Raw genomic sequence first — 13,305 nt, 5'->3', positions numbered from 1 at the left:
TCCTTAACTACTATCAAAAGCACATACATCTGGGATGGAAATAACAGATGAAACCTCATTCCAGCTCATCTTAGGGACAAGCAGCTGGTTAGGCAATATTTAATGAGTTCTTTCTGCCTGCTGGGGAGGCTGGGGTGAGAAGCTCAGAGAAGCTAAACCAGACAAATCGGCTTCCTCAGGCTCTAGGCTTTTTCAGACACGAAGCTCTCAAGGGCCCAAGGTTCTGCCCTCCATCTGGCCTCTGATGGTCTACAAACTAGAGCTGCAGAGTTTGGGGTCAAGGGAAGGTCTAGGTTCAGGTGTTCCATACTGAACCCCTTACAATTAGCCAGCCTGAAACAACTCATCCCAGATATTCAGGGGTGGGGTGGGGTGGGGTGGGGTCCTTTTCTTTTAGCCTGGCAGACTCCAGTCCCTGAGAGACAGGCAGCACAGGACAGGGAGAGGGATAAGGCTGGAGTGAGCACAGGAGAACCGGGGAAAGCCTCAGGCAAACATGGTGGACGCTGAGCACCATTCTCGGTGGTTTCTGGCGTTCCTTTCCTCTGAGCGCTTGTTAGGTGGGTGGAGCGGTAGAGTTGCTATGCTCCTTAGCATGTCTTAAAGCCTGCTGAGTGGAAGAGGGGCCCAGATAAGAAAAGTAAGATCGATGCTCCAGACTTTGCTTCCCTCGTGGTCCTGCTTTCTGGTAGATGTGCCAGGGGCCGGCTGCTGAGAGTTCCCAAAGGAGACAAACTGAAGACTTGGCGTTCTCTGCTTTCAAACACCAAACCAACTGGTGCTGGCCGTGGTACTGATGTCCTCGCTGACTGCCAGCTTCACCAAGAGACTGGGAGCCCAGAATGGTAACAGGTCTGTGTACGCCCTTCCAGCATCTTTCCAAGGGTCACAGAGCTAAGCCTCCTCCTCACCACCTCCCCACTGCTAAGTGTTCATGGTCCTGACCCTCACACCTCAAATCCCACCTCCCGTTCTTCAGAAGAGCCACCGTTTGGTCACCTCTGAACTCCTTGGGGAGGAAATCACCAAACACCTGAAACCACAGATAATTCTCCAACCTCATTTTCACCAGTAACTTCAAACCTCATCTTCCACCCACCCAACTGCAGACAAATAAATGGTCAAGAAGAGAGTTTAGGGCTTCATCGCTTTTTATTACCCAACCCCCCCCCCCTCCTCCTGCCCCTATCTAAATTGTGTTCAGGGAAGTAGCCACAGGTGAAGTGAACAGGGAGACGTTAACGATGGATAAACCCAATCCAGAGTTATCAGGCCCGTGCAGTAGAGAGCTGGTTTACCCTCCATCTAAAACAAGGCTGAGGGAGTAAGCAGAATTCCCGAGTGACTTATTCAGGGAAGCGCCAATGGGGAAACTGAGGCTTGATTGCTTAGGTAGTGAAGTCAGGGCATGCTTGGGTTGCTCTTGATCTAAGACAGCATGTTTTAAAGTCATAATGGGCAAGTAGGGGAGTGGAGGAGGATGTAAGGACCAAGGTTTTAGGGAAAAGTTAAGGCCCTGGTTTGGGATTGCTGAGATGAACTGGCAAGGGAAACAGCTGGGGAACTGTGTATGTGTCTTGAGAAGGTCCCTGGCATCCCCTGAGCCCTGAAAGTCCCCCATCCCCATCCTAACCAGTGCCGTTACCCACCCCCTGCTGGGCTGTGCCCACTCAGGAGTACTGCCAGATGGACCAGAGTGTGACCAGGGTGACACTGTAGGCCAGCACTGCCAGCAGGTAGATGCGGAAGAGCAGCCTGTCCAGCAGGGAGCCCACGCGCAGCCAGTCCCTGGCCACCTCTCGGCTCTCGTCCCGCTTCTCCAGGAAGTGCCGGATGGAGGTCAGCTCCTGCAGCAGCCCGCGCATCGCCAGGGAGGCCTCCCGAGGTGGTGGGGGAGGGCTGCCTCTGCCCCTCGGGGTCTTCTCCAAGTCCTGGGGTCCCGCCAAATGGCTGCAGTGGTTTCCCATGTCTAGAAGAAAGGCAGAGTGTTGGCAAAGGAGGGAGGCCCAGCACGATTGCCTGAACACTGGCCCTTATGTTTCTGTGGCCTCAGGAATGTTTATTACATGCAATTTTAGGCCTAAAGAGTACAGAGAATAACTTAACGTGTTTGACTCAACTTAAGCATATAAAGAAAGCCCATACGGTTGAAGGTCCCTGTAGACCCCTCCCCACATCACCAAGACCATGAATTTGATGTTTACCCTTCCCATGAGTTTTTTTTAACCCATGAGCTTGCTCCAGCAATTTGATATCCATTATTTCATTTGAGCCTCCCAGTGGCCCCACAGAGAGGCAGAGTAAGAGTGGTTACTATCCACACTCTTCATATGAAGATGCTAAAGCTCAGAGAAGTTAAGTGACTAACCTGGGGTGACAAAGCTAATGGTGAGGCCACCAAAGCCCAGTATCAGATTCCAAATCCACTGCTCTGTCCACTACATCATATTAACCTCACTGCCTCCCCTGCGTGACTGCGAGACCTTCTGGACCAGAAAACACACCTTGGGATCACTACCTTCACCAAGTGCGCAGTGGGATTGGGTATTAGGCTGGCATATGAGCTCATTAGCTCATGATGAGGTGGTCTTAGGTCAACCAAAAGTCTTCTGTAAAAGGCCTGGCCCCAGCCAGGAGGAGAACACAGAGGAATGGAGTAAGGTGGCGGGTTTAAAACACCAGCTTAGAGTCAGATGGGCCTGGGTTCAAGTCATGGTTTCACTAGGTCCTGGCTCCATGAAGTAGGGCAAGCGGTTTGGCCTCTGCCTCTGTTTGCTCGTTTGAAAAATGAGAATGGGGATCCTGTTGGGTTGCCATGAGGATCACCTGTGATAATGCACATTTTTCACCAGGTAAAGTGATCAAGAAGTAAACCAGCAAACTAACAATGCTGATAGATTCCGCAGGGGCATGAGGAATTTAGTGTCCCTCTGTGCCCTCTCTGCTTCATAGGTGTTTGAAATTCAAAAGGACCCTGTCTTTGGCTGATTCCAAGGAGAGAGTGATAGGAACCCGGCTGCAGTAAAGAACTGGGTGGGCATAGTTGTCCTATTAACTGCCTGAGGGCATCCATTTGATCTACCTTGGGGTCCGTCTCAGGAAAGGCCACTCCGAGCCCAGAGGTTTCAGCTCCTAACATGCTTAGCTCTGAGATGCCTAACTCCTCTCTGTCCGCATCTGGGCTGATGAGCGGATGCAAAGCTGAGGAAAGGGCTGATTGATGCCTTTGGCTGAAGTCTGCCGTGGGCACTGTGTGCAGGCCGGTACCCAGTTCCCAGGCCCGGCCCAGGACCTCTGGCCTGGCACGCCCTCTGGAGACTCCCCACCATGTCCCTGCCTCCAGGCCAGAGGGGGACTCTCCTATTCACACTCTCACCTGAGCAGTCATCCATCTTGGCGGCTTGGGAGGTGGCTGGGGGCCTCCGGGAAGCTGACTGCTCCCCTAGGCAAAGGAGCAGGGCGATCCTCTCCAGAACCAGGTGCCGAAGCCAGGCGGGCACTGGCCGCTGCAGGTCTTGCTTGTGCACAAGGCGCACGATGAGGATGGTCTCGGCCAAGCTGATCACCAGGAGAGCCATGCACACGATGAAGTAGACACCTGTGCACCCCGGAGCGGGGTGGGAGTGGGGGACACACACGGGAGGTAGAGGTAGGGGAGGGCCAGTTCCTCGGCCACACCGAGCTCTTCCCCAAGAGAGGGTCTTACCGATGAGGGGTGTGCCGATGGCCGTGGCCGGCAGCGTGTCGGACACAATGATTAGGAAGACCGAGTAGCCCAGGAGAAGAGTGATCTTGAAGGAGACCCTCTCACCGCTGTCCGGGGGCAGGTAGAAGCCCACGATGTCCATGACCATGAGGAAGATACTGGGCAGCAGCAGGCTGACCGCATAGAATAGGGGCCGCCGGCGGATGACCACCTGGGATGGAGGGAGGAGCTCGGGGAAGCCTGGGGACCTGAACCCCATCCCAGACCCCCTGCTTCATGGAGATTTCAGCCTGGATTGCTCAGAGAAGGAGCTGAAAAGACCCTACATTCTGCCTCTGGATCCAGGCTCGGGGCTGTTCAGGGTAAGTAAGGGGCAATTCAGTTGTATTTCTCCATCTACTTCATTGAGGTTCTGAGGGATGAGTGTGACCCTGGAGTTGAGAAAAGGGCCACGGAGGTGCCTCCAATATGCCTCCTTAAGTCTATCTGGGTGTGACTTTCTGCATCGTTTTACCCACATCCGCCCCCACCCCCACCCCACTCACATAGAACTTCATTTCCGCGTAATGGTGGCTGCTTTCTATGCTGAACTCCTGAAACTGGGTCAGCACCCCCAGCAGCTCCCACTCGCCCTGGTTCATGAAGACGCTCCTGTCCGACTTCACGGTTTCCGGCAGCCGCAACAGGGAGATATTGATGTCCTGGACTGAGACGGGAGAAATCAAGCAGCTTTGGCGTCTCGGCCGGGAGTGTGCCAGACCCTGTGATGGTGGGGCCGCACCCACGTGGCATGGCTCAAGTCTCAGCCCTTAACCTTCAGCCTCAGCTTCCTCTGCTATAAGATGAGGTGATAGTGCAACCCTGTACCTACCTGTGAGCGGGGCTGTGGTGAGGGAGATGAAGGCTCGGACGGAAACACAGCAAAATGCAGAGAACCAGACAAACCTTTTATTCGGAAACTCTCTCCTCTCTCTGTATCTGTCTGTCTCTTTGTCTCTCATACAGACACCCACACCCCTTCAAGCACATTTCTAGGTTTCCTGTTGGACTTTCTCATTTAGGAGGTGAGCGAGAGTCAGCATTCCTCACCTCTGCCTTCAGAGAGCTGCCTGTCTTTAACTTTTTTTTTTTTAATGGAGGTGCTGGGGATTGAACCCAGTACCCTGTGCATGCTAAGCACAGGAGCTGGGAGGGAGGAGGAGGGGGCAAGGTGGCTTACAAGGGGAAGCTGCAAGTGTATAACAGAAGGAACGAGGAGCATTGGGGTCCAGGGAGGAAGGCAGGTGGGCTGGGAAGCGCATGCCAGGTGAAGCTGGAGTGGTGGCTGTGGGCAGGGCCAGACTTTGCAGGGGCCTGTCGGCCAGGTAAGAGATTTGGATTGTGTCTCAGGGGTGCTGGGAAGCCATTGAGGGTTTTAAGCAGAGTGACATGATCAGATTTGCATTTTATAAGATCTCCCAGGCCACTGTGAGGAGCATGAATTGGAGGGGGACCAGCGGAGTGGCTTTCGCAGCAACGTGGGCAGGAGATGAGGGTGGTTTGCATTGAGGGGAGGGGCTGTCAGTGGAGAAGTGAGTGGATTTAAAAGACATTTCACGCCAGCCCCCATCTGTGATGTTGGGGAAGAACTGTCCCTGATTGCGCATCCTGCCATCAGTTCACACCGGCACATTCAATCCTTATGACAGCTGAGGGGGGCGGGAAGGGCAACAGTACCAGTGCCGTTTGGAGGATGAGGAAACAGAGGCCCAGTAACAGTGACAAATAAGTGGCGAGCAAGCTGGGTGCGGGAGACCGCATCCTAGGGTGTGCTCCTCCCGCAGGCGTCCTGGGGGCCCCCCACCCGTGCTCCGCCTCCCGGAGCCCGCAGACTCACTGGTGTGCAGCCAGCTGGTGAAGGTCAGTGAGCAGTTCTGGACGTCGAAGGGGAAGTTGTAGATGTCGAGGCTACAGGCGGTCACCACCTGGAGGGGCTTGTAGTTCTGGACCTCCCCGTCATGCCGGACGTACACGTATGGGATATATGGAGACTTCCCCACGTCCACGCTGGCCAGGGAAGAGGGGTCGGTGTGGGGCGGGCTCAAGAAGCAGGTCAAGCCCTGGGAACCTGAAGGTCTCTGAGCAGCTCAGCAGGGAAAGAAATGCAGGGGGTTCCAGGCAGCAGGGCAGCCTGGCAGTTTAGTCTGGTCTTCGTTTTCCCAAGCTTCTTATCTACCTCCTGACCTGCCACAGCCAAGGCCACTTTCCAAATAGTAAAGGTCATTTCTCCTTTATTCCCCTGGCAGCCTAGCCACGAAGGCAGACTAGGTGCCCTCAGACCCCAAAGCCACGGGCTGTAAGGAGATTGCCCAGCTGTCCCCATGTACCACCCCTGACCCCGGGCTGGGCAAAGCTCAGCCCCCAGGGTTGCCAGCCTGGTACAGATAGGCTTGGTGGGAAAGCAGAACCTTGAGAAGTCAAGACGAAGGCTACTTCACTGTTTAAGCTGGAGACCCAGGAAACTGGGGCTCCCCAATCCCTCTAGCCCAAGCAATGCAGGGCGTGGGGCTCTGGGTCAGCTGTCTCCCCGAATAATGATGCGAGGGACACCCCCTGAAGATGGGCGATGCAGTGGGTACTGGGTGGAGGGCAACTGGCCCCCGCCACCTTCCCCTTCAACCTGCCTGCCCAGCCATCTTCCCAGCCCTCGGATTCAGGAGCCCAGGCAGTGGCGCCTGAAGGATGGGGAAAAGGGAAGTTGGTCAAAGCCAAATGAGACAGTGTTTGGCTATTGGGAAAAAAGGCTGGTGGGACCCATTTTATATCAGGGGTGCAATCTGTGGCCTGTCAGGCACCTGTGTGACTTGAAAGTCTGAGTGTCTCCAGGCCCCAAATCTCCTCTATGACCAGGAGCGGTAACCACCGCTGGTACTTCATTCCTTTCAGTAATAGTCCTGCTCCTTTTAAAACACAGCTGCCCCTCATTAGACTCTTATAAGTCAGTGTGGATTCATTCACTGGCCTCCTTTTCATGGGGAAGAGGGCCCTTGGGCCAAGAAGTACAAAGTTCCAACATCAGACATAGAAAAAGAGGAGTTTGTCTGTTTGTTTGTTTGTTTTTTAAAGAAAAGGAAAAGAGGAACAAAAAAGACAAAGGGGAATTTGGGCCCAAGCCAACTTTACCTACAGTTCTGCAGGTCTGGTGGGGCATCTCAAACGCAACAGCTGGGATCTTGTCTCCCGCCCCCTCCTTTCCCCAGCCCCCGCGCCTCCCCCCCCCACCCCCCACCCCCCGCCCTGCTGCCTGGCCATCTGATGGCAGCACTCACAACTCATTGATGAGAATGTCCGGGACCCAGATGCTGTCCGTGGGGATGGACAACTTGGTGATGTTGTCAAAGTCCTCAGGGTTCCACTGGAGAAACTCATCAGCCCAGAACTAGGGGAGGAGAAGGTACAGTCACGGGCAACCCCTTACATCTTGGGCGGTATGGTCCGCAACTCAGGCCAACTTCACCGCTCGGAACCCCATGCAACAGGTGGTGTCTTCTGGGGAGAATCTTGGTGTCAGTGGTGCCCAGACCACTCAGTAGTCCCCCAGCCTCTGTACTCACACATCCGTGTTCGAACATGACACAAACAGACGCAGCCTCTCCCCGGGAAGGTATTCAGTCTTTTCTAAATGTTATAAATCCTCTAGCCACCAACTGAGGGATCTTAGACAAATAGCTTCTTGGGTCTTGATCTGCACATATGCAAATGTAGCATGCACCTCACAGGGTAGAGATGGTTATTGCTAAATTTTGATCAATGCTTCCTGCACTATCCTGCCAGCATGACTGATCTAAAATGTAAATTTGATAGTGTCACTCCCTTGCTTAAAATTCTTCAGTGGTGCCCTGTTGCCATTAGGATAACATTAAACCTCACGGGCAAGAAAGGCCTACATATTCTGACCTGCACCTGTCTCTCTAGCCTCATTTTTCTTGCCGAGCTCTCCGTGCAATCTACCCTCCAGCCACATGGAATTAAACATTGTGGAAACCTCCACATCGTTGCATACCCTGCTCCCTCCCCATCCTGCAATCCTGTCTTCTCTATCGAGATGAATGTTTCTCATCCTTCCAGACTTAGCCAAGGCATTTGTCTGTTTCCTTCTCCAGGATCCTTCTATGACCCCACTCCCCAGGCTGGGTTTTGTGCCTCCTCTGTACTCCCCCAGCGGCTGGTACCTTACTTTGCTGCATTGGAACAGTTGTCTTGCTGCTTTGAATTGTGGCTCTTGTGTTGGTGGCCTCCACTAGTCTGTGAGCTCATTGTGGGCAGGGCCTGAGTCTAGTTTGTGTCTCTAATTCTGGTCCCTTAGCACAGCTGCTGGTACACAGCCGACTGGCCTCACTGCTGGGACAGACAAGTGATCCTACAGGTCCAGAGGTGGGACTGAGGCCGGATGTCTCGGGAAAGGGGCCCCAGGCTGCCTGTGCTTTCTTGGGTCCCCAGCTTCAGGCAGGTGTGCTCTGTATAAAGCGATCTCTCCAAGGCCGAGAGGGAGCAGTACATGAGGAATCAGCATTCTGGCTTCTTCCTCCACACCACTCCCTGTCCCATGAGCTGGTGGTGAAGGTGGATGTCGCTGTGAGTAGGGGAAGGGATTTAACAGAGACCCACATCTGCCAGGTGTGTCCCCAAAGCCCCCTTCAGGTGTGACTTCTAGGAGCTGTCCCCCGCCTCCTGCCGCCCTCCCTTCAGCCACTTTGGTGTCCCCTCCTGCTCTGCCGTCTTCCCCACAGCCTCAGGGGCTGCCGGAGCAGGACCAGCTGGGGACCGCAGCCCCCGCTGCTGGCCTGCCCTCCCCTGCCAGCTCCAACCAGAAATGCCGCCAGGACCTTAGAGTCATCCACACCCGGGTCCCTGAGCGATGCCCCTCAGAAGCTGGCAGAGGAGGGAAACGGCAGAGGAGGGGAAGGCTAGGTGGATGGACTCATCCTGTTTCAATCACCCAATTTGGTAGTCGTCCAATTTGACTTCACAGAAGGAAGAACTTTCTAGCAATTAGAGCCGTTTGAAAGCCAGCAGATGCCTTCTGAGCTCTGGGGCACTGAGGTGTTTAATCAACAGAGGTGGGGCAAGCACTTGCTTGAGGTGCTGTGAAAAACCTCAGAAGCCAGCAGGGTTTGGAGGATTTCCCTTCTGCTAATCTTGAAGCTTCCTTCCGTCCCCTGAGATTAGAGGAGTCCAGACTCAGGAGATCCTGGGTCTCATGAGTATGCCTGGCCCCTCTCCCCTCCCCACACCTCTCCCTTCCTCTCCTCCCCCTCCCCCCTCCATCCCCTCCCCTCCCCTCTCTCTCCCCTCCCCTCCCCCCTTCCCTTTCCTCCCCTCCCCATCCCTCCCCCTCTCCCTTCCCTTCCCATCCCATCCCCTCCCCTCCACAAGGCCTCCTAGAGTCCAGTCCCATCCCGTCCTGACTCCTCTGAGATGGAGTCTTTCCAGGAAGGGTAAGTCCGGTCCCAGGAAACGCGGGTGGGGGAGGGGCTGGTCGGCTCACCTGCCGGTACCAGATGTAGGTGGTCAGTACCTGATTCTTCTCATCCTGAGGAAGGAAAGGGTGCTCAGCACAGGTGGCCCTGTGGGCTGGGGGCCCACCTTGCACACACCAACCCCAACAGGAGCTGCTGCTCAGTGTCCCTGTTTCCTTGGGAAGTAAGACTGATGAAATGGGGCGGGGAAAAGACACCAACCAGGAAAACTTGGTCTTTAATAGGACACACCTAGAAAGAAGTTCAACTTTTTTTCAACCTCATATGTTTATATATATATATATATATATCTCCTATTACCTCCTATTATGTTGTGTATATTTTGCATATACATATATAATATAATAACAGAAGATGATAGAAGACATACGTGACAATATCATGGAGATACACGTCTGTACATTTATACATCTCTCTATCCAGATAGATGTCTGTCTCCTGCCTTAGTATGAAGTCAAGCTGTGCAAAACCACATAGAGTGAAAAATTCATCACTCTCCCTCCCTCATCCAACTCCCAATCTCCCTTCCCAAAACAACCACATTGTAGTAAACTGTGAAGGTCCGTTCCGCCCACCCTCCCCCAGCACAGTGCCCAGCATCTCTGCAATTGCCTTCTTGTTTACCTCTGCCCAGTGTCCGACCTCCTCTGCTGGGCAGTGCACCCCACCCTACTCCAGTAATTGATTAATTGACTTATTTATCATTCGTTCTTCAACAGCAATTTAGTTAACACCCGCCATGTACCAGGGATGTGTGCAAGACAGCAAGGGCGTAAGTGGATCGGACAGTCTGAGCCCTCACGCAGCTCCCACCGCAGAATCAATGTGTGACCGACCACCTGCCGTGAGTGACCCACTGGCTGTAGGGCGTGGGAGAGGCAGCCACGCAGGTGAGCCCAGTTTTCTGGTTTGGACAGCTGTCCTGAGCCGTGCCAGACCACAGGTATTGTGGGCAGTTAAATGCCCACTGTGCTGCCGGGGGGCGACTTGGTCTCACGTGGTCTCCCACCCAGGCAGCGGGGCGGAGCGCTCACCACATTGAGGATGGCGTAGACGATGACGTCGATGGACACGGTGGTCGGCTTCCTCCAGTCCCGCACCGGCCGCACGCCCTTCTTGTAGTCAGCCAGGAGGTGATCTGACAGCCTCAGCAGAGCGGGCCTGGAGGAGTTCTGGGCCGGGAGGCCCCCGCCGTGCCTGGCTGGGAAGGAGAGCAGTTCCAAGTGGACGGTGGGGCCTGAGCCTTCCCCAGGTCTCCTGCCCTGGTTTGAAAGCTGTTCAAAGGAAAGTGACCCTAGCATTCCCCCCCTCCCCAGATGCCCACACACCCCACAGGATGACATTCTCATCACTAGAGCATTTGTCTAGAGAGATTCCTGCCAAAATCCAAAGGGATTGTCTGGAAAGGGGAACAGAGGTGCCCGTTTACATGAGAAGGGCAGCCGGGCGGTAGAGCAGGTGACATTAGACAGGTGAGGTCTAAAGCAGGCTGAGAACTGAGACAGGCTGAGAGTAGCTGCCTGCCCAGAGGAGGTGCGCCCGTGGGAGATAAAGGGAAGTTGGCGCTGGGACGTGACGCTGGGAGGTGCGAGGTCTGCAAGAAAGCACAGCCCCACGCACACAGTTTCTAAGCCCAGTGGGCTGTCGAGGGTGAGCTGCAGCCAAGGTCAGATCTCAGCACCCGCCCAGCTCCTCGCCATCCTCTTGACCCCAGCCCGCAACTGACAAAGAGGGAGGGGTGGGCCTCCAGTAGAACAGACGCCCCACCTCCGTCCTGCAGATTCCATCCCCAGAAGATTCCCGCCCACTCTCCACGTTCCCACAAACTCCCAGGGACGGTTGGCCAGGCCTCCTCTGCGGGCCAATTTGATGGGGTTAGGAAGAGGGCTGGGGTGAGGTGTGTAGGAAGCGAGGAGAAGCCAGATTGTCCCCAGAGCAGGAGGCCTGCGAGGACAAAGCAGCGACGGGAAAACCCAACTCCGAGGCCCAGCCCCTCTCTGGGGGAATTTCACCTGCACCTCAGTCGTCCCTCTGGGAAACAGTATGGGTGCTTCCTGAAAGATGCCAGAAATATGGTGGTAAAAGAGGGCGGGGAAGGGGAGCGCCGGGGGGACCAGGGTACAGGCTGCAAGGCCATCAGGGGCTGGCAGCGTGAGACAGACCCTGGGGCCAGCAGGCCTGGATTCTCGAAACAAAGCTGCCTCTTTGATGGTGTCCATCACCTGTGCAACCTGAATAGCAAATTGGCCCTGCCCCTCACCCACCTGCCCCAGATAACCTTCCAGCTTCCCTCAGAAAGACAGAGAAGAGCAGAGAGAGAGGAAGACAAGAAGCTGTTTACTGCATGTCTCTCTTGGAATATTATCAGTGAACATATGGCTCATTTCAGTTTCAGAAAAGCCCACTGCAGTGGCTTTCATGACAGTCCCCACTATACAGACAAAGACCCCTAAAGTTCAGAAAGTACTGTGTCCTATGAATAAGGGAAGTGAGATTTGAACCCGGGTCCCTGTGTGTTTTCACTACACCAGCAACAGCCCAGCAACAGTCCTATTGTCTGGGACTGTTACCAGTTTGGAGAGAGCCAGACCGGGCCCTGCAGGCCTCAGAGCCAAGGGCCATTGCTGGGAGGGGCAGAGCTTCTCCCCAGACAGCGAAGCCCTAGACCACAATCATAACTTGCAGCCTCGGCCTCCTTGTCGCACTGAGCTTCCCTAAGCGACAGCTCGGGGGGGAAGAAAGCCTTGTGCCCAACAGCCGTTCAGATCTGTCCAGTTAAGCATATCCTAACTGTGCCCCAGGCCCAACTTTAACTCAGCTCTGGACGGAAAGAAAACCTCCCCAAATGGGGACTGAACATTGTCTGAAGCTGAAGGAAACAGATCCTTTTGTGCCTAAAACACCCTGTATCCACGGGAGGCAGGAAAGGATGGGTGGGGTAAGGCAGAGAGAAGTTTGGTGTTATTGGAGTTTAGCCCTGGAAGGGAACTTAGAAGTGGAAGGCCCAGGCAACTTGTGCAATGAAAGCAGTGGAGTTGAGGAAAGATGACCACGTTAGTTCTGGCCTCCACGCGACTGCTAATGAGCTGTGTGACCTTGAGTGAATTACTCCGCCTCTCTGGACCACAGCATTCCCACTTATAACAAGACAGGGTGGACCACATGAGCTCCAAGTTCCCTTGCAGCTGCCATCTGATGGGTCTGGGGGCAGGGCAAAGAGAAGGGGAACCCCTCTCTGGTGCCTGTCTAAGCGTTTCCCGCATCACAGGCTGCTGCTCTGAGCCCCTCTCTGCAAGCCCTGTTCTCCCCTGTGCTCATCCTCTCCAACTTGCCAGCTGGACCCCAGTGCCTTAAAATTTTCTCATGCTCCTATGTGGTAAGATCCCTGACTCTCCAGCAGCTTCACCCACTCCCAAAGCCCCCTTGCCTCAACTCTTGGAGGAACTGAGCATCCGCTACCCAGCCTCCGTAGCCGCCGGCCAGGTCCCATGTGCTTCCCCACGGTCCCCTTACCTTCTCCCGGCGCCAGGAGCGTGGGCAGAAGCAAGGCAAGCAGCGCCCACGGCACCCACAGCAGCATGGCGAGCTTCCCGCCGGGCGGGGGTGCCTCTGAGTAGCCCTCAGGGTGAGCCCTGCTGAGGACCAGCCAGCTCACTCTCTGCCAGCCGCATGTCCCCACCAGCCTGCCTCTCTGGGCTGGCTGCTCCCCGCACCTTCTGAGGCTGCAGCCTCCCACTGCCGGGGCCACCAGGGCTGGGAAGCTGCCAAGTTTTCCTGCAATCAGTGCTTCAGCTGGATCAGGTTTCAGGGTGGGAGGGAAGGGGAGGGAGCCAGTGAGAGGGGAGCCCGCCAGACTGATGTCATGTGGTTGGAGCCCAGTCCACGCATTTGGCCAGGTGGCCCGGCCAAGTTCCCCAAGGAGTGACTTGGGGACAGAGGGCTGCAGAAGCCCCTGGAGCGAGGATGCAGCCTGTCTGCTGGGAGGTGCTCCAGGCTGCTGCCATCATTTATGTCCCCTGGTAGCACTGGGCTGGGGCAGGGTGGGGTGAGGGAGGGGAAGCAGGAGATCCATCCTCTTAC

The 13,305-nt window shown here is 55.1% G+C and overlaps 1 protein-coding gene across 2 annotated transcripts; it reads right to left on the bottom strand.

The window, feature by feature from the left end:
- Positions 1-1,192: 1,192 nt before the first annotated feature.
- HTR3A (5-hydroxytryptamine receptor 3A) lies at positions 1,193-12,959 on the bottom strand. Of its 2 annotated transcripts, XM_010953527.3 has the most exons (9): positions 12,739-12,959; positions 10,260-10,426; positions 9,234-9,278; positions 7,015-7,124; positions 5,583-5,752; positions 4,252-4,412; positions 3,707-3,917; positions 3,377-3,598; positions 1,193-1,969 (listed from the first exon to the last, which is right to left on the bottom strand). In XM_010953527.3, the coding sequence occupies exons 1-9, from the start codon at positions 12,803-12,805 to the stop codon at positions 1,671-1,673; spliced, it is 1,452 nt and encodes a 483-aa protein (XP_010951829.1). In that variant the 5' UTR covers positions 12,806-12,959; the 3' UTR covers positions 1,193-1,670. The 2 variants fall into 2 exon arrangements, with proteins under 2 accessions (XP_010951829.1, XP_010951828.1); XM_010953526.3 differs by having other exon boundaries at positions 3,377-3,917; positions 12,739-12,940.
- Between the last annotated feature and the right edge of the window lie 346 nt (positions 12,960-13,305).

The sequence above is a fragment of the Camelus bactrianus genome, chromosome 33 (genome assembly GCF_048773025.1).
Source record: "Camelus bactrianus isolate YW-2024 breed Bactrian camel chromosome 33, ASM4877302v1, whole genome shotgun sequence".
In the NCBI taxonomy this organism is placed as follows: domain Eukaryota; kingdom Metazoa; phylum Chordata; class Mammalia; order Artiodactyla; family Camelidae; genus Camelus; species Camelus bactrianus.
Note: the sequence above shows the minus strand (reverse complement) of the source record. Positions and strands in the feature narration are given on the sequence as shown.